Source organism: Vulpes lagopus, chromosome 1 (assembly GCF_018345385.1).
Source record: "Vulpes lagopus strain Blue_001 chromosome 1, ASM1834538v1, whole genome shotgun sequence".
NCBI classification, from domain to species: Eukaryota; Metazoa; Chordata; class Mammalia; order Carnivora; family Canidae; genus Vulpes; species Vulpes lagopus.
The window spans coordinates 180,150,014-180,174,899 of NC_054824.1; the positions used below are offsets into that span (position 1 = coordinate 180,150,014).

The window sequence follows — 24,886 nt, forward strand, 5'->3', positions numbered from 1 at the left end:
TGACAGGTCCCTTTCGTCCTGAAGACAGGGATAGAGCAAGTGAGGCGAGCTCACAAGTTAGTGAATCTACATAAAGGAAAAGTGCCCAAGGCAAAGAAATATCATACCTGAGAGTTTCTAATGGTTTTTAGGAGCTGCCTAGAAGCCCTTTGAACCCTGGTGACCCGTTTGCACTCAACATAACATGTTTTCTTAATTCCTAACTTCCGCTGTGGTTTGCTGCTATTTTCTTTTTTAGTCTAAGACAAGAGAGCAAACAAGACAAGTTGTCATTTCCTCATTTTCAAGCCTTGCTCCTCGTGAGGCCAGAGATCTCTTTCAAGCTCCAGCTTGTAAAGGTTTCCTGGGTGAGCAGGGGGTCTCTGTTCCCATCTCCAGGGGCTCTTGGATGGGACCTTGCTCTGGAAGGAGCCATGGACCTCTGGCTTTGGTCACTTTGCTTCTTGCCAGGTAAGTGCCACGGGAAAACGCTGTGCGCGGTTTATGAGGTTCGAATTTGGCCACAGGTCGGGGAGTTACGGGCCATCTCTGGCTCTGACGTCCCTGGACAGATTTAGTGGCAGACCGGACTAGGATGGGATCCGGAGGGAGACCACGCGAAGTTTGGGGAGCCTCCCCCGTTCTCTGCTAGAGCCCCTCTCTCCACTCCAGACACATCTCCTGCGGGGCGATGTTGACTCATGAGGGCTGAAGGTGTCACCTCTCCTAGACATCTTAGCCCGATAATAGGGGATCTTAAGGCCAGTGCCTCCAAGTTCCTTTCTTCCTACCTCTACCTTCTTTCTTTGAATCTCTTTTGCTGCTGGTTTTCAACTTCAGCTTTATTTTTTTTTAAAGATTTTATTTATTTATTCCTGAGAGATACAGAGAGAGGCAGAGACATGGGCAGAGGGAGATGCAGGCTCCCTGCAAGGAACCCAGTGCGGGACTTGATCCCGGGACCCCAGGAGGCAGAGGCTCCACCACTGAGACACCCGGGCGTCCCCCAGCTTCACCTTTAAACGGAGACTCCCTCTCCCATTCAGCAACCCTCATCCGTTCCCCAAGTTCCATACCACTTTACAGCTGTCTTCTGGGAACTTCCATTTCTAGGTTCCACCAAGATCTGAAATGCAACATGCCTAACACCTCACTTCAAATTCCTAACCATCTTAACTATCTCTAATATCAGCTGAAAAATGCCAGAATGTTTTTTTAATGTTTTTTTTTATTTTAAATTCCATTAATTAACATATAATGTATTATTGGTTTCAGAGGTAGAGGTCAGTGACTCACCAGACGCACGTAACACCCAGTGCTCATGACATCACAGGGTCTCCTTAATGCCCATCACCCACTTACCCCATCCCCTCACGCCCCTTCCCTCCAGCGACCCTCAGTTTATTTCCTATGGCCAAGAGTCTCTTATAGTTTGTCTCCTTCTCTGATTTCGTCTTGTTTTATTTTTCCCTCCCTTTCCTTATGCTCTTCTGTTTTATTTCTTAAATTCCACATATGAGGGGCACCTGGGTGCCTCAGTCAGTTAAGTGGCTGCCTTCAGCTCAGGTCATGATCCCGAGGTCCTGGGATCGAGCCCCACCTCAGGCTCCCTGCTCAGTGAGTGGGAAGCTTGCTTCTCCCTCTCCATCTGCTTGCCACTCCCCCTACCTGTGCTCTCTCTTTCTCTGTCAAATAAATAAAATGCTTTAAAAATTTTCCACATACAAGTAAAATCATATGATATTTGTCTTTCTCTGACGTATTTCCCTTAGCATGATACCCTCTAGTTCCATCCATGTCATTGCAAATGGCAAGTTTTCATTTTTTTGATGGCTGAGTAGTATTCCATTCACCCTGTCTCCCCATTTATCCCCACCCAGACTGTGACCCAATCAATAGCCAATTCATGGAGTTTCTGGGTTAGCATTACCAGAATGAGCAGCAGTGGCAGTCTCCCCTCAAGGGAATGAAAAGGAAAAGAACAGTCATCCCCACTTCCTCCAACCTGACCCACCTGTGGCTCCAGCTTACGCTTTCTAATGCTTGACTCTGATCACAGGACTGCCCTTCCCAGCAACCTTCAGTGGCTCCCACTGCCTACAAACTCTTCCCTTGTGCTCCTCATTTACCCTCCGACCTTACCACCCTCCCCTGCACTTTCTTAACCTCCAGCCAAAGAGGACTTCTCCTTGAACGTGTGCTAGGACATTCTTGCCACCGTGTTTTTACTCACGCCATTCCTTCTGCCAGGAACATCCTTCCTCTCATCGCCACCTTTTATCCTTGAAAGTCCACCTCAGCCTCCACCTCCTTCTCATACACTTTCCAGAGCCCTATCTTCTGAATCCCCGTAGCGGGCCTCATTCTGCCTTATGTTGTGATTTGGCGTCTGTTCATCTTGTTGATTCAACGATAAGCTCCTTGAGGGTCAAAATTATTTTTTTATTCCTATTTGCTTCCTTCCTGATGTCTTGAATATGGAATAAAGTCAAATATTTGTTGAGTGGAAGATTAAAAATCCCTAAAAGTCCAAGGAAATGCAGCTTTAACGAAATGTCAGTCTGAGAGGTGGTAGTAGGGCTCATGTGAACACAGTGGATGGTTAACTAAACGTAGGCCTGAGAGGAGAGAGGGGTTGGGTGAGGGTCAAAGACTCTAGGAATGAAGAGCACTTAAATTGTACCACCGCAGTCTGTCCTGAGCAATACCTCCATTCTAGCTGGGCCAGAGGGATCCTTGGTCTGGGTCTGGTCCATCTCCATTTGTAGCCTTTCCCACAGGGTGAGGAGTTCACAGGCCCAAGGAGATTGTACACTTTGAGCCTGCAGCCATGTCCCCTCTTCTAGGCCTCAAGTTTCTTGTCCAAATGACTATGGGCCCACTTTTAATGGCTGTGCGACCTCTATCCTGGGTCTTCTATCCTAGAATTCTAATTCTATAAAAGGGTGGCCACAGGTGATCATTTGGAATAAGATGGGTGGAGCTAATACACGTCAGCTGGGTTATCTGCTGTGTGCGTACCAGGATCCTCGTGGTGTGGGCAGGAGGTGGTGTTGAGAAAAGAAGGCAGAGTGGACAGAGGCTAGGAACAGGAAATATTCTTCCCACCTAGAAATGATTTGGAGTGGACATCTAAAAAGTGTGTGAATTTGCCAAGACGGGGCATAGAACACATTTTATTCAACAGTTCATTAACTTGGTTTATAACTTTAAAATACTTACATGTCTGATGTTTGGGCCTTTACCTGTATTTCTGCCCCAGCTTGTACCAATTTGGGGGGTGGTCCTGGTTCCCAGGGCCCAGCGCATGGGGCCCAAGCCGTAGACCACATTGGCTGCAGCCCTGGATGAAGCTCCATAATAAAGCAAGGCAGCGTTACGTGGTGTGGACTTTCAAATCCTTTTTTTTTTTACCTTGACTCAAAAAATGATAATACATACACTTGATGTTGTGACCCGGTCTGTGCATGTGCGCATGCGTGCGCACGCACATCCACGCACACACACAATCCTAAAATTTATTCTTGATTCTTTAATACGATGTGGGAATGAGTTTTGGACGTTAGCAGTTGGATGGATGCTGGTGTTACTCCCTGAAACAGGAAGAGCTTAGAAGGAACAGGTTTTGGAAGAGAAACCAATAATTCTTCTTTTTTGTTTGTCTATTTGTTTTGCCTTCGTGAGTTTGAAATATATCTTAGATGTTCAAGTCGAGTCCAGGTGGAGCTATCAGAAAGGTGATTCCAGAGCTCAGAGGTACAGACAAGACTGGAGAAAAATATGAAATATGAAAAATATGAAATCTATGTAGAGTTGGCATTAAAGCCATGGGAGTAAACGAGCTAGTGCAGGGGGAGGAAGGGAAGATGCAGGTGAGAACAGGCCCAAGTTCCAGGCCCTGGGGCAGCCCAACATTGAGAGGCGGATAGAGAAGGAGAAGAAAAGAGCGTGGCATCAGGGAAGCCACAAGAAGCAAGCATTTCAAGCGGTTCCCTCAGATGTTGCCAAGAGGGCACGTCGATGACTTGCCACCAAGTGTGGCCACAAGGAAATCTCTGCTGACCTTGACCAGCCATCCTAGTGGAATGTTGGAGACAAAACTCTGACAGGTGGAGGGTGAAGAGGAAGTGGGAGGTGTGCGGGTGGATTCCATGATCACAATGATGCGTTTGGGAGAGGAAGAGAGGAGGGGAGAACAGCAGCTGAAGGGAAGGCAAAAAGGAAGAGGAGGGCTTTTTCAATATGTGCAACATCAGAGCAAGCGTAGGCGTAGGCCACGGCGGGCAGGCAGAGAGGAGACCACTGATGCACGGAGGAGAAAGGGACGGCGGCGCAGGAGAAGGTCTGAAGAACGTGACTCAGGATAGACTCGGGACGCAGGAGGAAGGACTGGCTTTTGGGGGGAGAGGGGACACTCCGTTTCTTGTGACAGGACAAAGAGCAGACAGCCGGCCTCGACACACGTGTTGGCATATGTGGGGGTGGGAAGTTGGGGAGGACGTTTCTCATTCTTTTTCAGAAATTCACACTCCATGTGATAAACTTAAAAACCTCGAGCTAACTTCCTTCTTCCAGAAATAATTCTGCTCTAAGTTGACAGGGTTCTCATCTCCTGGAAAACCATCGCTACATAGAATCCAAAGCCCAGTCTCCAGAGCACCACCCCAGCCAAGGCCTGTGGGCATTTGCCATGATTCTCATTATGGAAATATGGAAATTTTGTGGTTTTCCCTATGTTCCAAATATATATCTTTATACCCAATTACGTACTGAGAGTGACTTTTTAAACCGCATGTATCTCTGTCCCCTACCATCATCATGGAAAACCAAGTCGCCAATTTAGAGATTAATGTCACTTACTGAATAGCCTCTCTAAAATACCAATAGTAAGCAGGGTGGGTCCTTTGGGTACCTCTCCCACCCCGCCCTTTAGTCCCCAGAATCATTTGGACTAATAACCACATAATTCAGAATTGCACAAATTCAAGGGTACCTGGGATGCTTATTTTAAGGAAGGCACGTGATATCCTGAGCACTGGGCGTTACGTAAGACTGATAAATCACTGACCTCTAGCTCTGAAACCAATGATACGTTTTATGTCAATTAATTGAATTCAAATAAAATAAAATAAAATAAAATAAAATAAAATAAAATAAATGAAATGCAGGTCCACAGGCCCCACCCTACTTGGATGTAACCACCTTGCCAAAAGGGAAGATCAAGCCATCTGTAGCCTAGTGAGTTCCTCCCACATGAATCCTGTGCACACTGTGCATTAAGTTCCAAACCAGGAGATATTCTCACTTTTCTCTCTTTGGGAAATCTGCTTTTCTGAGCGTTGGGTATGGGTTAGAAGGTAGCACGAACTCCAAGGAGAGCTGGGGTCTGATCATTTCGTATCCTGCCAACTCGTGCTTCCTTGGGGCCAGAGCTCGGTGTACCCAGCAGCTCTTCTTGTGTTTCATCCATTCAGAGTTTGCACAGTCTGGCTGCTTCAGTGAACTACCATAGACAGCGTGACTTCAACAGTAGGTATTTCTTTCTCCCAGTCCTGGAAACTAGAAGCCCAAGATCAAGATGCCAGCAAATATTGCACTTGGTGAGGGTCCTCTTCTTGGCTTATAGACAGCCACCGTCTCCCTGGGTGCTCGCGTGGCCTCTTCTTGTGTACAAGGAGGGAATGAGGACATGAATCCCATTATGAAGGCTCCACGAACCTCATCTAACCCTGATTATTTCCCAAAGGCTCCACCTCCTACCACCACCACATTGAGGGTTAGGGCTTCAACACCTGTGACGGAGGGTCTGGGTCAGCCAGGGCTTTACCAGATCATCCCTGAGCAGAGTGAGGTCACTGAGGTGTCTGCATAGGTGGACACCCCTCGCTCCCCTGCTCCATCTCACCCCTGCCCACACTGTAGCATCTTGCTCTTGGGAAAGTGGTATTTACTCCCCTTGCTGGCGGAGTTGGTCTAAAAATACATGTTCACTGGCAGGTGCACGGCCTTGCACCCAGGTGTGGGCTGTCTGGACGCACAGGGTAATTCCCCCACCCCCTGGATTGCGTCTTTGTCTTTTGAATGGGTCACGCTCTACCCATGAGGCCGCCTCACACACCTCAGTTTCCAACAGATTAGAAGCAGCGTCGGATTATGCGTGTGAAGGCTCCCGTGTCAGCTATTTCGTGTCCGGTGGCCCCTCTGCTCCTCCCCACCACGTTAACACCAGCTACACTCTGAGATTTGAACGTGCCCCAGCAAATGCTCCCTTCCCGGCCCCTCTGCCCTGGCCCGCCCACGGCCGTTCCTACCTCTTCACTGCTGCCCACACGTCCTCCTCTCCCCAGACGTCCTCCTCAGCTCTCTCTGCTCACCCGGGAGCCTCAGGCTCTGCTTCTCTCCTTGACTGTCCTCATCTCCCTAAACTCGTTGGAGCTATGCTCAGTGTGTGGTCAGTGAATGAATTTCAAGACATTTGTTGGCTCCTCTTTGCCCCCCTCCATCCCCCAACATGCCATGTTCTTTCTCATATTCCAGCCTCTTTGGGGGCCGCACTCACCGCCCAGAAGAGTCTTTCCTCCTCCACTCAAGTCCCCGGGCCTCACTCCAACACACACGTGTCACCCCATGCCCCTCTTCCCAGAAATATGTGGACACTGATTGGGACCCACTTAGGTGATAGTGAATCATCCTTGGACTTACCTTCTTCTCCAGCTGACTCAACCGCATTAGACCTGCCTTTTCTCAGCCAAAGCGTGAGCTTTTTGATTTCAGGGGCCCATGAACTATGCATTTATTCCTCCCTGCTTCACACCCTCCCTAGCACACATGCAGTGTGCGTACACCCGTGCACACATGCACGCACTCACACACACCCTTCAGTGAGGATGATCATCGTTCTCTCCGCTGCCCTCCACACTCAGTCTTTCAGGTCATAACTGAGATCACTTCTTCCAGAAACCCTTCCTCAGACTGCACTATTCCTCTGCAACAACCTGGTCCTGGGGTCTCTGCTGTTTCCAAGGAACACTGTGCATCTCTGTCGTGGAATTTATTACCCTGTGCTGTGCGACTGTCCACTTCTATCGCCTGCTAAATGATTTATTATGTGCAAGGCAGGGATGCCAGCTACCTTCCTGCCACATGAAAGGCACTCAGTAAATGCTTTTTTTTTTTTTTAATGACTTAAAAAAATAAAATCTGAGGGTGAACAGTCATTTTGGCTGAGTGGATCTGAGCAAAATAAAACTAGATAGAAAACCTCTTGTAGCAAAAAAGCACTGTGCCTCCCAACACCACACTGAAGTCACTTGGGTGCTACGTGCTGTTTGGGGCCACCATGGCACAGCATCTCTTCCTGGGGTGGGCCAGGAGGTTTGACTATATTCTTAGGGGGTTGGTGTCTGGGATCTTATGGGTTTGGGTCTGAATGAAGTTGAGGGTTAGGTTAAGGCTTGGGCTGGGAGAGGTCTGGCTTGGCCAGGCTTGGGCAAAAGGGACCAGGGCATAGAGCCGGGCTGAGGGTACACGTAGGGTTAGGGATGAGAGGGGGGCAGAGGATGAGGCAAGGGCAAGAGAGCAGGAGGGGGCCGAGGCTGAGGGCTCACTGAGGCTTGGGGTGATGATGGAGCTGGGGCTGGAGCTGGGGAGGAGTGTGGGGCTGGGCTGGGGCCTGGGTTGGAAGTAGGGCTGGAGTTGGGGATGTGGTTGGGCCTGCGGCTCCCTCTACACGAACTCCCTCTCCCTGCAGTGGCTGGGGCTCTGAGGATCCTCCCAGAAGTAAAGATGGAGGGAATGCTGGGTGGATCCATTACCATTGAGTGCCCACTTCCCCAAATGCACGTGAGGCTCTATCTGTGCCGGGAAATAGCCGAATCCGGAGTATGTGCCACCGTGGTATCCAACAAGAACTTCGTCAAGGAAGAGTACAAGCACCGAGTGACCCTGAAGCCTTGTCCAGATAGGAAGCTGTTCCTAGTAGAGGTCACCGAGCTGACCAAGAGTGACAGTGGCATCTATGCCTGTGGAACCGGCTTGAACACAGACCGGGGCAAGACCCAACAAGTCACCCTGAGTGTCCACAGTGGTAGGTACCCCCGGCTCAGTGCACCCAGCAAATGTTCCCACCTGGGAAGGCTGGCACGGCCATCAAAGTAGAGCAGTCCCCAGACTCTCCTGCTACCAGCCAGTCCAAAGATGATCGGGATTTATTGGGATTTATAGAGTTGGAACCTCACAGTCCCCAAAATTTCCTATCTGAACCATAGGAAAGGAACAAGACAAGCGCTCTCCTAGTGTTGTTCCGGATCCACCCTACCCAAGGTCTGAGGGCACTGGGGGCTTTAGATCGAGGAGAGGCTCCGAGACAGGAGGAAAGCGGAAGCAAAAGGGCATAATTGTCCTACATAGTTGTCCAGTGAGAAATATCAGGGATTTCAAGTCACATTTGTAGGCCAGACTTGGCACTTGATAATCTGATCCTTCCCATATATCTTCTCCCAAACCCCATCTTTCTCCCTGCCTCCACTGGCTTTCCAACTCCTAGGCAGCACCAAGTCAACAACCTAGAATCCCAGTGGCCTCTGGTGCCAAGGCTGACCGAGGGGGTGGGGGGTATCATGAAAGAGCGTATCATTCAGGGAAGTCTCCAGCCCATGGCTTATTCGGCTCTTCCTGCTGGACTCTGCCCCCAGCCCCTCGCCCGCCTCAGCGCCATCCACCCGGGCTGAGCCAGCTTCCACTCCTACCAACGTCCCTTTCCCAGGCCTGTTCTCGGAACCCACCAGTGTTTCCCCCTCCCCTTGCCTCCACAGAGTATGACCTATTCTGGGAAGAGGAGCCGATGCCTGAGCTTCCAAGTTGGTTTCATAAATTCCTACACATGCCGATGCCTCCTTGGTTCAAGATGCCCACACCTCCCAGTCCTTTCGAATTCGTCCCTAAAGGTCAGTTCAACCGAAGCCAGGGTAGGAGAGGGGGAGGGAGAGATGACGTGGCGCTGTGGCAGTGGAGGAGGGGGGACGTGTTCAGTTGGCGGAGTGGTTGCAGAGCACAGGTGAGTCTCAGATGGGCATTTCCCTGTCTTGGGAGAGGGTACCTCTCTGAGATTAGTGTCCCAGGTGCTTCCCGCCCACCCTTAAAGCCTGGTCAGGACTAGTTGCAGGACTGAACACATCACCACCAGGTGGCACCACAAGGAATGAAGTTCGTGCTTCATTCACAAAATCTTAGATCTCTATGAATGACCTGTGGAAACCCAGACTGGGCCGACCTCTTCCAGCCAGAGTCCCTCATGCCTCCTGCCCATAGGGCTGTCTACGTTTGCTGGAATACGGTGATTTTAACAATTCTGTTTTGCAATAAAAAGACCGATGACCTTACCAAGGGTACCTTTACATCCTACATTCTTTTCCTGTCTTAAATGCATTTTGACAGGCAACTATCTCCATCATATCCTCCCGTCTATCTTGTGAGGGTAGATACATTAATTGAACAATTGTCACACTAGAGGACTCTGCTGGGTGCCAAGAGGGATAGTGTAACCGAGCATCCCATATACCCGCGGTTCTGACTGTCAGGCGTGGGATGAAGGAGAATAGCCAAGCACACACATACGGCATAAAGCAGAGGAGGGATGGAACTACAAATGGGGTTTTCTCCATGCTCAGAGGAGGACAAGCTCCTCTGCCTGGGAGGTCAGAGAAGGTCTCTTGGAGGCAATGGCATTTGAAGCAAATATACATAGAATTTAGTTGGTGTAGAGAACGGATTGAGAAGGCATTTCAGGCCGTGAGGACAGTCTAGGTGAAGGTAAAGAGTGTTCCAGAAAGGGAGGGTGACCCACTCCTGCTGGAGACTACAGAGTGTGTGGAGGGAAGGTCACTTTTTCCCTGTTATCTCCTGCAGTGGTAACACCAGCTCCAAGGACCGAGGCCCCTCCAGCAGTTCACTCCTCCCCCCCGATCCCAATCTCTCACCACCTTCGAGTTTCCGAAGCGTCTTCAGTAGCAGCTTCCAAGCCCCCAACCCTCCTGCCCTCCACCACAGCCTCAAAGACCTCAGCTCCGGAGGCGCTGCCGAGGCCCCAGACGGCCAGCTACAACTACCACACCAGGCTTCACAGGCAGAGGTAAGAGGTCTCCACCCATCCAGGAAGGGCTAGAGGTCAGGCAAAGGAGTCTAGAGTTAGAAGATCCCCTGAAGTCTTCCTGCAACGCCCGCCATCCCAGACCCTTCTTGGCTCCAGGCCACTGTGGACTCTACTACCCATGAGTGTAGCACGTTACCTCGGTCGTCCAATGACAAGAATACACTTGTCCATGCCCCAACAGAAGATCCTGTAGAAATGAGACCGGAATCTTTAAGTCCCTCAGCATTCATTCAGATCCGCCTTGAGGGGGAATCTAAATAAAAATAAAACCAACAACGAAACTATTAACTATTAAAATCCACTTCACCTGTTTTATTTCACTTTTTCAGTGTGGCTATTAGGAAATTTAAATTGCATCTGTGACCTAGTGTTTCTACTGAACAGCACTGGCCTCAAGGCTGGGGCACACCCAGGAAAGTGCTGCAATGGACCCCCAGGGGGCAGCATTGGCCCAGTCTCCAAAGAAAACCTATAATAATTGGAATTATTTTTGCCTAAGCAAAGACAAGCATGTTAGCAAGAAAAGAGACCTCCAACATCATTTGGGTTTTAGAGGTGAGGAACTGAGGTCATGAGAACTACGTGGCCTATATAGAACCAGGACGCCTGACTCCTAGTTCAGTAGACTGCACCAGCCTATCAGTGGTGAAGAATCCAAGTCAATTCAACCAACATTTTTAAAATTAATTAATTAATTAATTAATTTGATAGAGAGAGAGAGAGAGAGAGCACAAATGGGAGGGGCAGAAAGATAGGGAGACAGACTCTCAAGCAGACTCCCTGCTGAGCGTGGAGCCTGACATGGGGCTCAATTGAGCTCACGACCCTGAGATCATGACCTGAGTTGAAACCAACCTTGGGACGCTTGGGTGCCCCTCAACCAATGTTTGCTTAGTTTCTACTACCTGCCAGGCATCGTGTTCCATCCTGAAAGTGTAAGAAAGATGAAAACATGCCATAACCAGGTCTGATCTTACTAAGGCCAGTCTGACTGTGATGAGGGCGGTAGCTGGTATAAACACAAGAACTGAGGACAGTGAGAGAAAAAAAAAAAAATGATTCTAGTTTGTCATGATTGCAAAAGAAAAGAGAACTGATGTACTGAGGTTTCAACCTGTAGAGCAAATAGACGGAAGACCTTCTAAGATGAGGGCACCCCATGAGAGAAACATCTTTTTCCACGGTTATAAGAAACTTAATTTGTTTAGTCTTTGCACTAATCTTGTAAGAAAAGTGAGATGCAAACAATCAGAAGGGGAACTGACATCCGATTGCCGCCTGGACCAGGTGCTTTCACTTCTTTATATCTACAATTTTGTTTTGCCCTTTAACAGTTCTGTGAAATAGGTTTTACTATACCCATCCCTGGAGATGAGGTTCAGAGACCTTCGGGGACTGATTCAAGGTCGCACAGCCAGTAGACAGCTGAACCTGAATCTGAATCCAGGTTTCGTGACTCCGTAGACAAGGCTCTTTGGGGGAGAGGGGCAGGTTTTTTTAGCCAAGGGACAGACCTGTGAGCCATCTCCAAAACAGCTGGCTACCCAGGAGTGCTGCCTTAAACCTCCCTCCCTCCCAGACCTCATCTTCCCTCTCGCTCTGCTTCCATCCTCAGAGCCTTCCACCAGGACCCCGTGCCTGGGTTGGAAGACCAAGGATTTCACATCCTGGTCCCCACCACCCTGGCCCTCATCCTGCTGGCACTGCTGGGGCTGCTGATGAAAAGGGTCATTCAGAGGAGGAAAGGTGAGCGGCTCCGGGCTCGGTGAGGGCGAGGTGCGCGCCGAAAGGGCCCAGAACATTCGGACTCCGCTGGAACCGCCCCACCCCCCCCCCCCCCCCCCCCCCGGTGCAGGGGACACTCGGGAGCTTCAGCTGAGCAGCCTGGGGCAGGAGGAACGTGGGAGGGGGTGCGTGATCTGGAGATGGGGGCCAGGAGGGCGCCTGGCTCCGCCGGTCTGCGCCCTAAACCCTCCGAGCACCTCCTCTGCAGACCCGGCCGGGCCGGGGAGGGAGCCCCGAGGGCGGGCGCGGTGGCCGCGGGCCCCTGACCCGGTTCTCCTCTTGCCCCGCGGCTTCACGGGGCAGCCCTCTCCAGGCGGGCCCGCCGCGCGGCCGTGAGGATGCGCGCCCTCGAGGCGTCCCAGCGGCCTCCGCCGCACCGGCCCCGCCGGGCGCAGCCGCCGCGCTCGCAGAACAACATCTACACCGCCTGCCCCCGGCGCGCTCGAGCGGCGGACGCGGAGGGTGAGCTGCGCGCTGGGCGCGCCCCGCGGACGGCGGGGCGGGGCGGGGGCGGGGCGGGGGCGGGGCCAGGGCCTGGCGGGGGCTCGGCTGGGGGCGTGGCCGGGGCGTGGCCGGGGCGGGGCGAGGCCCGGCCGGGGGGCGGGGCGGGCAGGACCCGCGGGCGCGCTGCAGCCGCGGAAACCCGCGCCTCCAGGATCGCCCCGAGCCTCCAGGATCGCCCCGAGCCTCCAGGATCGCCCCGCGCGTGGGCGCCAGCTCGACCTTCCCCGGGCTTCCGGGGGGCCCGGCGGGCCGGGGGCGGGGCCGTGCCGGGGAGGAGGCGGGGCCAGGGCCGGGCGGGGGCGGGGCCGTGCCTGACAGGGGCGGGGCGTACCCGAGGCCACGCCCTCACCTCCGTCTCCACGTCCCCTTAGGCGTCCCTCCTCTCCCAGGCTCCCGACCCTCGGCGCCACCTGTCGCTCCGCAGGTAAGCTCCGCCCCGCCCCTGATTGGCAGCCGCGGCCCCAGACCTGGGTGGGGAGGACCGAGTGGGGGCGGCCTGTCAGCCGGAGGGCGCGGCTTTCCCAGCAGCTCCAGCCTGGGAAGAGGTGGCGTCAGTTTCCCCGGACCGCCCCGCAGGTGTAATAGGGCTTCGCTACCGGCTTCCGGGGGCAGGTGGGGTGAGCGCGCGCTCAGCGGGGCGATGGATGGCAACTCTACAGACAAGCACTTGCGCACGAGAGAGCTGCGATCGCCAGGGCCTTGAGGGATTGGAATCTACCCAGTTTCATCTTAACAGGAGGGAGAACTTTCTAGTAACCCCTGCAGGACGAGAGGAGGTAGTTTGCCCATCACTGGAGTGTGCAGGAAGCCTGGCCTAGAGGATGACTTGGCAGATAGATGTCAAGATGTAGATAGGATTCAAGGCTTGGGTGAGGAGGAGTCCCCTGGAAATGTAGGGATGGACATAGGGAGCTCCTGTTCCTATCAGTGGCCGTTGGCACATGGGTAAAAAGTACTCAAACTGTCCATTCATCTCTGTTGATCCAAATTATGAAGAGAATGTATTTTATTCCCTAAAGTAGCCCACAGTAGATAAACACTACTACTACTCTTGCCTCGGGAACCGGGAAAAAACTAAGTGTGGCAAACGTTCTGGTTTCATTTAGGGTGTAGACTAAGCTAATGCACCAGACCCTAAGCCACAGAGCTCATAACACGGAAGCCTGTTTCCCTCCCAAGGTAAAGCAGGGGGCCAGGAAGAGATGGAGGAAGCCACCAGGTGACCCAGGGACTCAAACACCTTGTCTGGTTGCTCTACTGTCCCCTGGAGTCTTGCCTGGTCCACCGTCCATACTCAATCACCAACACCCATGTCTACATTCCAGCCCATAAGAGAAAGAGAGAGGGACCGTAGACCATAACCCCGAGGTTTCACACATCACTTCCAGTCACGTCCTACTGGCCATGACTTAGTCATGAACCACACCTATCTTCAAGGGAGGCTGAGAAATGGAGTCCCTAACCCGGCCATGGTGTGCCTTATTAAAAAGAGACAGTGATCCCCAATAACAAGTAACAGCTCTGCCACAGTCACCGCCAGCTTCTTGACAGTGTCCTCCCGCGGCCCTGCCAGAGGAGGTTCATGGCAGCGTAGGCGTGGCCCACGGCACCCTCTACCTCTACCTCTACACCATCCCTTTCCCCTTGAACCTCCCTACAGCCGCACACACCCTCACCTGAGCCTGTACCTCGCTCAAATCTTACTCTTCCTCCCTGCTTGAAACTCTCATTCCCACTATTAGCGACAAAAGTCTTGATGGAACCAGTCCACCACAAGGTGTGGATGGTTAATGCCTCGATATTTTAGCTTTCACTGGGAGCATCTTGATTTTTCAAGCAGGATAACTTAATCTTAAATGATGAAGTGTAACAAGCAGTAGAAGATATATATATAGTTTTAAGATTTTATTTATTTATTTGAGACAGAGAGAGAGAAGCACGAGCTGGGTGAGGGGAAGAGGGGAGGAGGGAGAAGCAGACTCCCCATGGAGCAGGGAGCCTGATGCAGGACTAGATCCCAGGACCCTGGGATCATGACCTGAGCTGAGGGCAGGCACTTAATGGACTGAGCCATCCAGGCACCCAGAGATGTGTTTTTGAAGCAAATTGCAGCTCATTCCCTCTCTGGCAAAGTTCACAAAGTAATAGCTGCTTTCCATGGCTGAGCACTTCCCGAGTGCTCCCTGTGCTCATGGGGCTGGACTTCTGTCCTCAGCTCTTGTGTTTCAATAGGGCGACTCTCCCCACCGAAGCCTTTCTTGGGTGGATGCCATAATAACTGTGCAGCGTTGGAGTCACGGCACAGCCCCATCCTCCCAAGAACTGACCCTTCCCGAAGCCAGATGATCCTGCGGCTTCCTTCCGGGGAGGAGGAGCACCGCTGTGCTCAAGTGGCCTACCGCCTCCCTCCCCTTCACTACCCAGCCCCTTCCTGGAATGTACTGTTATGCCACATCACAACTTCTCTGAGTCCTCACAGAGGTGCAGGGGATGACTCACCCTGCTTCTGAATAACTCCCTAAGAAGATGCATATTTATTCCACAAGTCACACCAACCATCTAATCCCAGAGGGGAAACTCCTCTGGCAGCTGAGTCTCCTTCAGCCCCATGCTCAGCCACGTGACTTTAGCTGGAGCCCCATTTAAGGCATTTCCTGCCCACACTAGATCTAAGCATTTTCCAGTTATCTGGGGTGAGACCCCACCCTGAAACTGCCCAAGTGAGAGACACTTCTGCATCTCTGCCTTCTAGAAATCAGCAAGCCGGCACTTACCCCGCGCCCCCCCACCATTGCCCACTGTGGAAATCTATCTGGAGAGATACTGAAATCACCCTCCCCAGATCCAGTGACACTTCTTTGGTTGTTCCCAGGCGTCCGAAGTTCTCTGGCTCCACGCCCCGTCTCTGAAGACCAGCTGTGACTACGTGAGCTGCTACCGTGAGCCTGCTGCCAACGCGGAGGACACAGATTCGGATGACTATGTCAATATTCCTTACCTGACTCACCTATCCAGCTGTCCCCCTGGGCCCAGACCTTGGTGCCAATGAGCCCTGTCTAGCTGCTTGTTTCCAATACTTGCTCTGTTTTCAGAGCCCTCATTACCTCCTGCACCAGCCTCAAGTCTTGTTCCTGTCTCTTCAGAGAATAGCTCAGTAACCCCCTCCCAGCTCTTCTTGCGCACCTCTGCAGCCGCCCTGTGGTTTTCAGGTGGGCTCTGGGCATGCAGAGCATTTGTCTTGGTTACACCAGCTTCCTCTCCAAGCCGTGGAATCTGCAGAGCGTCTTTGATCACAGGATCTTTACTGCCATGGCTCCGGACTCATGGCATCAGGCTGGAGCATAAGCATGGCTGTGGCTTTGGGAGACTTTCTCAGGCTTGGGCGTCACACCAGTGGAAGGCTCTTGGACCTCGTAGTGAGGGCATGCCTCAGCCCTGTGAGTTAGGAAGGGGTCAGGTATGAAATGCCCCTGGCAACATCCTTTGCCCTGATCTTGAGGCTGCCTCTTACTAGTGAGCTTCTGTACATCTTGAGTCCGATGGTGAGGACGTTTTCTCCTGATATGATGAAATGTAAATTTTCAGAACCACGCTTGTTAGTGTTAGTGATCATATGTATACATGTCCCTAAATTCTCTTTACTGTCTCCCTCCCTTGATGCACATAAGTACCCTGACCCGTGTGTCTCCCCTGTTTTAAAAATAGCGTACTTTGTGTCATCTCTTTATCTTTCTTCCATGGCTTAGCACTAACTCTGTGTACTTATCTGAATGTTGGTCTGTTTTGGCCACCCCAAACTATTACATCTCTGCTTCAGAAATGCCCCCTCATTTCTTTGCCATGTAACCTGTGCCAAGGTAGGGGAGGAAAGTGGCTTCTTGGAGGGCCAGGTGCTCTGTAATAGCACTTATGTCATGAAAGGAGAGAGATTGGCCCTCCAACATATACTTTCTCGTCGGTTTTCTGGGCCAGGGCAGAGGCAGACATTGCATCTCTGGACTAAAGTCAACTACAAAATCCATTCAGAGCTTGAGACTAGAGAACACCCAGTCTTGCTGTTGAGAAGAAGACCTTTCCTGGATGCGTAACTCAGCCTTACTGGGCACTTGTCCACACTTAGAAAGAAGAGGCTGCCAGAAATGAGTCCCCTGCCTTTTATTAGCAGAGAGATTGGACAGTCCATCCAGGTATGATGACACCACCAGCAGTGTCAACTTGACAATGGCACCCTCTCAAGTGGCTGATAAGAATGTAAGAGAGGAGGGGCCCCAATGAGAAGGGATGATGGAAATGGGGTGGGGAGAAATGAAATGTTTAGTGAGGCTGCATTGTGCTGGGCACTTAGCCTGCGTTGTATCTTCTATCATTTACCTTTCAAACTGATGTCCCTCACGTCCACCCCAATGCTCTGTTCCTACAGATCTCGTGGCAGTATGGTTTCTAGCCCATGAAGTTCAACCTCGTATCCCAGCACCCCCTCATTGATCCTCAATAATTCAAATACAGACAAAAAACCCAGTTTATTAAGCATTTACTGAGCACTCATCCACTGTCCCACATGGTGTCAAGCATTGTGGAGAATAAAAAAGAAGCATGGGGCACTGTCCCTGCTGCCTACACAGAATTTACGATGTGACAAATAAATATGACATCAGTTAAAACACTGACAGGAATTAAATAGAGTGGTAATAAATACAGAAATCTACCTTGTAGATCATTCACAGCATCTAAGGGAACCTTCCATGATTGTCTTTGGGGCCACTTAAAGAATGAAGTCTTTGAGGACAAGCCTAGCCAAGAACGAAATCCATCATCAAGGGTGTGCAGTGCCCAGAGAACATCACAAGAAGGGATACGGCACGTTGGAAATGACGTGGAGATCAAGGAGGGTCTCCTGGTCTTGGCATTCAGAACTCGTAGAATTTCTCCATCCAGGTCAAGAGAATGTCGACTTCTCCAAAGGCTTTGGTCTGGGCTGCTTGTATGTCCAACTAAAGAGAAAGGAGAGCTGACGATCTACCATATTAGCCACAAGAATAGGTTTCCTTCCCACCCACCACTCCTGGAGCTGGCTCACCTCTGGGATGGCCTCTGAGGAGCTCACCCGCCCACCCTGGTTCCTTCACAGAGGTGGGGGGAAGCACTGAGGACCAACGGACCAGTGAGTAGCAGTGGGTAAGGAGCAAGGGAAAAGCATCTGGAGTTCCCGATAACAAGAACTATGAAATCCCAGTGCAGGTTGGATTTGGCCAACTCCTGAGTCTACTATGCAGATGATGAAACTGAGGCCCAGTTGGCCCCCTTCCTCTATATATGATTACCCTTTACCATTTATTTTTAGACTGATATATCTGATCAAAATCGTATATATTTTTGTGGGGGGGTCTGGGGATGAAGTTTGGATTTTCTTTGTTGGCTTTCTTTGGGGAAACAGTAATGTATTTTCCCATGCTTTTTTTTTTTTCTCACAAACTGGACCATATGAGCATAATGGAAAATACTGCAGTTATGTAGTACGTGTTTGGGGTCGGACGCCTACTTCAGACTCCAGCTGCCCAGCTCAAGTATTTGTAAAACTTTCACAGGGAAAGTCCTTAATAATGAAATCATCTTGCAGGGAAATATAAAAGCATTTTAATGTGAAAACTGGCACAAAAATGGACCATGTTGTTTGTGGAGCTTGTGCAAAGTGTATGATAATTAATGCAAATATACCTGTGCTTGTGGAAAATTAGGTGGCTCTTGGGCATGCCTGCAGGAGTGACCTGCCGTGAATTCTGCAGGCACCCTCTTGTGATGGCACCCTCATGTGGCGGTTCAGGCTACTCTACTGGTGAAGAGGCAGGCTCTCCAATCCTGGCCTTGATTACCTGTTTAAATGCCCTCTGAAACAGCAGAAATCGCCTGCGTGCACTCTCGCTGATAGAAAACATCTCATTTTCCTGCTGGATAATAGAAAAAAATTGTGCCAAAGGTTGGGTAGCAGCAGAGGCAAGCCCCCCGCCCCCCTCCGGTGATGCCAGAGGGCTTCCCAGGGCCAGCTCTGAATCCCACATTCTCAAGGGAACCGCTGCTGAACCCCCACCGGTGGTGGGGGCTGACTTCTTTCATTTTCATAGCAATCTTGCCACGTATGGGTGATTATCTACATTTTATAGGTAAGAAAACTGAAGTTCAGAGAGGTTGACTGCCTTGCGAGGCATTATCCAGCTGGTTAGATGCAGGCCTGACCTCGAATCCAGAGCTGCTAGCGTCCAGAGCCTGTGCTCTTTCCCATGACAGCACTGACTCCCCATCATGGAATAAAAGCCAAGACTGGATAAGGGGAGGGAGAGGGCGTCTCCCTAAAACACATCGCTTCCCGTGGGCTCCCAGGTAGCAGCATTGTTCTACTCACGCTGGGTTGTAGTTTTGATGCAATGACAAAAAAGTTGTTGGCCAGAGTAGAGAATGACCTCCGGATCCTGACGTCAGCTGCCTCATCCAGGTAGTTTTTGAAAACGGTGTTCAAGTAGAACGTCAGCAGGGCACGGATGAGGTAACAGCTCTCGGCATCCTGGGGAGAGTCTGGGTTACTGCGGAGTCGAGCGCTGTGCCCACCCTGGCCCCAGATGGACAGCCCACATGCCCCACGAGGCGAGATAAGCACATAGAGAAAGAGATCTCCCAGGAGATGTTGAGCAGCATTTAATCCAAAGGGAGCATTTGATCAGGGTGGGGGGTGGGGAGCACACAGAGGGGCACCTGTGGTTAATGGGAGGAACCACTGACCCAGGGAGGAGGGACACACAGCCAGCCAGTGGCAGATGCAGACCTAGGCCCCAGGAGTCCTGACCCCATCTGCTTAGTCTTCTTTCCCTACACCACATGGCCTCTCTGATAGCTATTGGGGTTGGCAGGTGGTGGTGATGGAGCCTGAAAAGTACCCGACACTTGGTGGCTCAGAGCTGAGAGTCTAGGGAAAGAACTGGAAAGAGAAATGAGAAATGCAAACTAACACCCTGGAACGCAGTGATTGTACTCGAGCCCCCGTGAGCACCGGTGAACCTCAGTGCCTTGCAGGGATCAAGGCTCGGTGCATATGCTCGCTGACTGCCTAGCTGGGTGAGGGGAAGGCACAACAGGTGAGGAAGAAGGATGGGAACCAACCAAAGAGACCTAAGCAGATGTGGGATCCTGGCAAGTCTGGATAAATGGAGAAAAAGATGCTTATGAGCCCTAATCCCCACCACCTTCCATGCCACGTAGCCCAGGCACTGGGGTGACGACCCAGACCTCGGCCTGGGCAGAAGTGGTCTCTGTCAACCTCCCCTAGACCACCCGTAGAAGACAGGCCACCAGAGAGAGGCATCGTCCTTCCCCAGAGTCTAATTACCGAGACATCCTGCAGAACCTCCTTCCGTAGCAGCCGGACACCGGTGATGTTATCCTGAGCTTGCTTTGGGGACAGAGAGCAAACTTGAGGGGCAGCACAGAGACCCACCTTGCAAACACACGCTGACCCCCAGATCCACGCAGTCTGAGATCTCAGAGGCCAGAGGAACCAAGGGAGGACCCAGGAAAGGCTGAGCGGAGATAGCCTGTGGGGTGAGGGCCCCGCTTTCCAGCCAGAAATCACTCCCCTTAACCCTCCGGGGCAGATGGAATCCCAGGAGCTCTGAGAGCCTTGGTCGGGGACCTGTTTGGTTCCCCTGGTCAGGAGGGGGCAAGCCTCTTGGGTTTAAGAACTAACAGGGGCAATGTTCTGCCTTCATATTCCGTGGGGGTTGGCTTGGGGTGGGGGCTGCACCTCTCAGCTGCCTCTTGCCCTTGGAGCTTCCTCTGCAACCAGCCACATCCTCCAATTCTCAGATTATAGTCAAAGCATCCTCGTGAGAAGGGAGCTTTCGAGCTTGTCCCCCCCCACCCACAACGTGCCACCAAGGAAGGTGATGGAGGGGCGGGTACTGTGCCTGGTTTCAAGGTCAAGGTCGCACCCGGCTGTCCTGTCCCCAGTCCAGCGCTCTCCCCTCCTCCAGGCTGCCTCACCGCGCTCCCTCTTTCTGCCCCAAATCTGAGTCCTTGTTGAAGGAGTGCGCTTGCCAGTGGGAGTACCGGGTCACCACTTTCAGGACCCGGAGAGATTCACAGTCACATTCCGCCGCCCGAGCCTCAGACATTCTTTTTACCACTAGCCGATGCCTTGGCAGGTGAGAGCAGCTGAGCAGGAGCCTGGCCAAGCCGGTGCTGAAAACCCCAGCGGGTCTCAAAGCAGTTCCCAGGACTTGCGATTGGTGGAGTCCCATGTCCCCTCTGGGACGTAGATGAAGCCCCAGGGAATCAGGGCCCTTCTGTATTCCCCTCGGGCTAATTTATTTCCCTAGAGATTGACCACATCCTGCTGAGCCTCATGTGCAAGAGGGAATGGGTCCTTGTGATGCCTCGGACTTTATAAAGTTATCATATAGGAACACAATGAGCGAGGGGCGAAGGGCTCTATCATCATAGGATACTATCCCGCACCCACGGGAACCCCCGCAGCCGGGCCCAGAGCGACTCGTCACTCACCACAGTGTCCTTCACGGTCCAGAAGGCCTCCCGCAGTTCCCGGAGAGCTACTCCCTGCACTCGGCAGGGTCCGAACCGGAACTCCTGGCCCTGGGCCCCCGGCCCCTGGCTCCGTAGAAGCAGGATCAGACTCAGGCCGAGGAGGGCAGTTGTCCGTCCCGGAGAGCCCATCTGCCGCCAAGGAACGCCCGGGAGGATCCTGCTGCAAGAAAGGGAGGCATCCCACTGAGGTAGGTCCTCTGCTCCTGCAGGGGCATGTCCGGGATCACGCTCCTCCGCTCTCCTCGGCCACCTTCGGGGACACAGGTGCAAAGGCTGAGACCGGGGTAGGTTCCCAGTGGTGGAATATTGCTGACGGGTGGCCTTGCTGGGGGTGGGGGCTGGGGGTACGTGGCTGTCTGCCCTTCCATCCCACACCCGCGGCTCTCGCTGTCTCTCTGCCCTTCCCCACCAGGCCTGCCCACGTCGCAGACGCCCAACACCCCCTTGCTTGCTCCATGACAGCTCTCTCCGGCCACCAACTGGAGTGTAAGCAAGAAGAGTGAAGACATGGGGCGGGGGCTGAAGCGCCAAAGAGCATGTGTAGAACAGCCTCTACACTCGGGAGGTTAGGGACCCTCACTAGGCGGTTGCTAGTCTGAGCCCTACTCTGAGGTCTCCAGGCGCGCTCACTGGGGCAGGTCTTTGCTCCTGCCCCGGGAGGGGACCCTCCTGACTCCTCATCTCTGGGGAGCCCAGGGATTAATCCTGGACCACAGGGAGGGGCCCAGACAGTAGGTTAGGGTCGCAGGCTCACTGTGCCTCCACAGCTGACCGACTCACCCCTTTCCAGGTCAGGACACAAGAGGGAGGGATCAGGTTTCCAGGTGAATCAGCTTCAAAACCTCCCACTAAAGCACCAGTGGGATGACTGTCTGAGGAGGCCCCAAGCCGGGGACGGGAACCCATCATCTATTTGTCATGCCCGCGGGCAGACAGTTTCTTCTCCCTGCTTTCTTTGCCCTTTGCTTTTCTTCCTCCCTTCTCTCCTCTCCGTTGTCTGTCTCCCTCCCCTTCTTCCTTACTTCCTTCTGCAGGAAGTTAAGAACCTCTGTCTCTCTGGGCACCGGTCTCACACCTGAAGCCACCCAGTTGCAGCCCTAGGCTGGGAAGGAGACTGTCTCTAGAGTGACCGCCACCCCGTGGCCCAGAGGGGCCCAGGACGAGCGCCCGAGGTCCTCTATCAGCCTTCCTGCCGTGCAGCCCAGATCCTTCTTGGTGTCAAAGCGGAGAGTCCAGCTCCTCATCCATCCCCCCGGCTCCCGGGCCTGAGGACGCAGTGGCCCAGTGCTCCGGAGCGAAGCACCCCTGATTCGCCCATCACTCACCTCAGGCCCCAGCAGTGATGCTTGAGGGCGCACTGTTCAGGGGTGGTTGGCTCCTGGTATGGGGGGGGCAAGTTGGACAGGCCCCCCACGGTTTGCTGCTCGGGGGAGTCCCCGTGGGCGGAAGGTTCTCCCGGCACCGTTGCAAAAGTTCAAGGTGTGCAGGCGGGCCAGGCTTTGTGGGGATCATATATATGGGGGATGGGGGAGGGGCGGAGGGAGGGGGAGGTGGAGAAAGGGAAATTGGTCATGCTTTCCCACAGCATTACTTCACTGCCTACTCACCGTTCACTGAGGTGAGCTGAGGCCTTGGGCTGAGTGCTGGTTGTGACCAGGAGCAAGTGCCCCGGCTGCCCTGAGCCTCGGGCTCTGCACCTATGAAACTCAAACGGACCAACAGACGACCAGCCCCCACCCCCCCAGGGCAGGTGCGAGGAGCAGTTGGGAAAGCGTGTCCTCGATGTGCTTTGGGAACTCTACACACCACGTGCAAGCGCATCACTGCTGTGTGGAGTATCCTGGCCTCCTTTTTTTTTATTTTCATAATATGTATTTTTAAAATTTTATTTATTTATTCATGACAGAGAGAGAGAGACAGAGAGAGAGAGGCAGAGACACAGGCAGAGGGAGAGGGAGAAGCAGGCTCCATGCAGGGAGCCCGACGTGGGACTCGATCCCGGGTCTCCAGGATCACACCCCGGACTGAAGGTGATGCCAAACCACTGGACACCGGGGCTGCCCCATACCCCGGTCTCCTTATTGCAAAATCACTCAATAATTATGCCCTACTGGTGCTGGGACAATGACCTGGACACCGAGGCTGCCCACGCACACTTCTGTGATGGTTCGGGGCCAGGAATGGTGGCGTGTCCCCTCGCACACAGCCACCAATGGCCGTGTGTCCAGTGCAGGGAGAATGAGACAGTGTGTGCATGGCCAGACCGGGAAGGCGGAAGGGCCCCGGGGCCTGGCGGCCTAGCCTCGGCCTTGCTGCTCGGCGGGGGATCCCTGAGGGATGCGGCCTGTCAGGAGCCAGTGCGGTGGACAAACCCCAGCACGTGTGCAGCCAGCCAGGCCCTTGGGCTTCGGGCCGCCTACAGCATGGAGGGTAGGCCCAAGCAGTGCTCCCAAAGCAGGTCGCACAGCACGTGGGCTGAGGGACGAGAGATTTCGTAGGCAGGAGATTCCAGAAGGCTGGCATGTGCCAGCACCCCACTTGGAAACACGTAATGCTCCCAGGAATGATGAAGACTGAGAAGTCCCCCGAGGGCCAGGGGGGTGGGGACATGGCTTTATGTGACTTTGTTAATGCAGCATTTCCCATGAGTATCTGACCATGTCCCTGGGACACATTGTGGGAAACGCTGGACCCTGAATCAGAGATTGACAAGCTGTGGGCCGAGAAAAGGCTAAGGATGGCTTACCCTGTGACCTGAGGATGGTTTTTATATTTGCTAATGACAAAAAAAAAAATCAGAAACCGAAAAGTACATGAAATTTAAATGTCAGTGTCCATGAATACAGTTTCTCCGGGGCGCAGCCACACCCAGCCTGTTTACATATTGTGTATGGGCGCTCTTGTGCTACGATGACAGAGACCAGTACTCATGGCGGAGACCCTCTGGCCCACAAAGCCCAAAATATTTACCCTCTGCCCTTTACAGAGAGGGGCTGCTGAGCCCCGCTCCGAATTACCCTCCTGCACAAACATCTGGGTTCAGGTAGACTGTGATGTGAGGGGTGGGAGAAGGAAGACCAGGGGACCCTGGAAGGACTCGGCCCTTCCCCATCTCTCCGGCTGGCAGGCCCTTCTCATCCTCTGGGGCACCAGCACCCCTGCCCTTCATCACTCATTCATTCACTGGCATTCATTCCCTTAGGCAGACAAACTCCTCGCCACCGTCCCCTGGCCAGGACCTGGCCCTGCTGCTTCGGCCTGCGTGAGGGCCCAGCTAGAGTCCTTCGCTCCAGCAGAACCTACATGTTGCCCTTCAGTCCATGGCAGGGGCCCACACCACACCCTTTCCTCCCCCTTGGGGATCCAGGGCACTACTAAAAATCCCCAAGTACTACGGGAAGAAGATGCCCAGAAGGCATTCATGAAACAAAAAGAACATGGGCTAAGAATGTGGCAGCAAGGGGGGGGATGGGGAGGAGGGACCGGAGAAGACTGGAGAGACAGCTGAGGCAGGAAGCTGAGAGGGAAAGTGAGCCCCAGGGCAGCCACGGTGCTAGACAGCTGCCTACTGATAGGCAGGAGGGCAGAGGGATGAGCTGTTAGCAGGGCAGGCTAGAACAGAGGCATGAGGTCATGTGTAGAGCTCGAGAGGTTCCAGGACATCCCCCCGGGGTCACGAGTAGCTCCTTATGTCTAAGGGAAAGATAATACAAGTCAGATATTCCAGGCAAACATGTGCCTGAGCTCAACATAGCACAATTCCCTGGAAGAGGGGGCAAGGGAGAACTCAAGGACTTGGCCCAGCGACAACTGAGATTGCGGGATATAAGCACCAGGCTGGCCCCCAGGCAGACTCGGGTTCAAGATGTGACTGAGCTG

General features: G+C 52.9%; 2 protein-coding genes across 2 annotated transcripts; one reads left to right on the top strand and one right to left on the bottom strand.

The window, feature by feature from the left end:
* The first annotated feature begins 266 nt into the window (after positions 1–266).
* FCMR (Fc fragment of IgM receptor) lies at positions 267–17,042 on the top strand. The gene is made up of 8 exons (XM_041727340.1): positions 267–450; positions 7,730–8,065; positions 8,793–8,924; positions 9,886–10,108; positions 11,745–11,875; positions 12,218–12,376; positions 12,790–12,842; positions 15,291–17,042. Exons 1-8 carry the CDS (start codon positions 414–416, stop codon positions 15,465–15,467), a joined length of 1,248 nt encoding a protein of 415 aa, XP_041583274.1. The 5' UTR covers positions 267–413; the 3' UTR covers positions 15,468–17,042.
* A 283-nt stretch (positions 17,043–17,325) lies between these two features.
* IL24 (interleukin 24) lies at positions 17,326–24,430 on the bottom strand. Its single transcript, XM_041750068.1, has 6 exons — positions 24,373–24,430; positions 20,966–21,102; positions 19,794–19,856; positions 18,816–18,974; positions 18,289–18,363; positions 17,326–17,409 (listed from the first exon to the last, which is right to left on the bottom strand). Exons 1-6 carry the CDS (start codon positions 24,428–24,430, stop codon positions 17,326–17,328), a joined length of 576 nt encoding a protein of 191 aa, XP_041606002.1.
* Positions 24,431–24,886: the final 456 nt, after the last annotated feature.

Bases quoted from the DNA above. Each gene is read 5' to 3' on its own strand.
- IL24 (XM_041750068.1), bottom strand. From the start codon at position 24,430: ATGAATGCCTTCTGGGCATCTTCTTCCCGTAGTACTTGGGGATTTTTA. The intron at 19,857-20,965 runs GTGAGTGACGAG...CTGTCCCCAAAG, and splicing joins GGACCGTGAAGGACACTGTG to CAAGCTCAGGATAACATCAC. The intron at 18,364-18,815 runs GTGAGTAGAACA...TCTATTATCCAG, and splicing joins CATCAAAACTACAACCCAGC to CAGGAAAATGAGATGTTTTC.
- FCMR (XM_041727340.1), top strand. From the start codon at position 414: ATGGACCTCTGGCTTTGGTCACTTTGCTTCTTGCCAG. The intron at 8,066-8,792 runs GTAGGTACCCCC...TTGCCTCCACAG, and splicing joins CACCCTGAGTGTCCACAGTG to AGTATGACCTATTCTGGGAA. The intron at 11,876-12,217 runs GTGAGCGGCTCC...TTCACGGGGCAG, and splicing joins GGTCATTCAGAGGAGGAAAG to CCCTCTCCAGGCGGGCCCGC.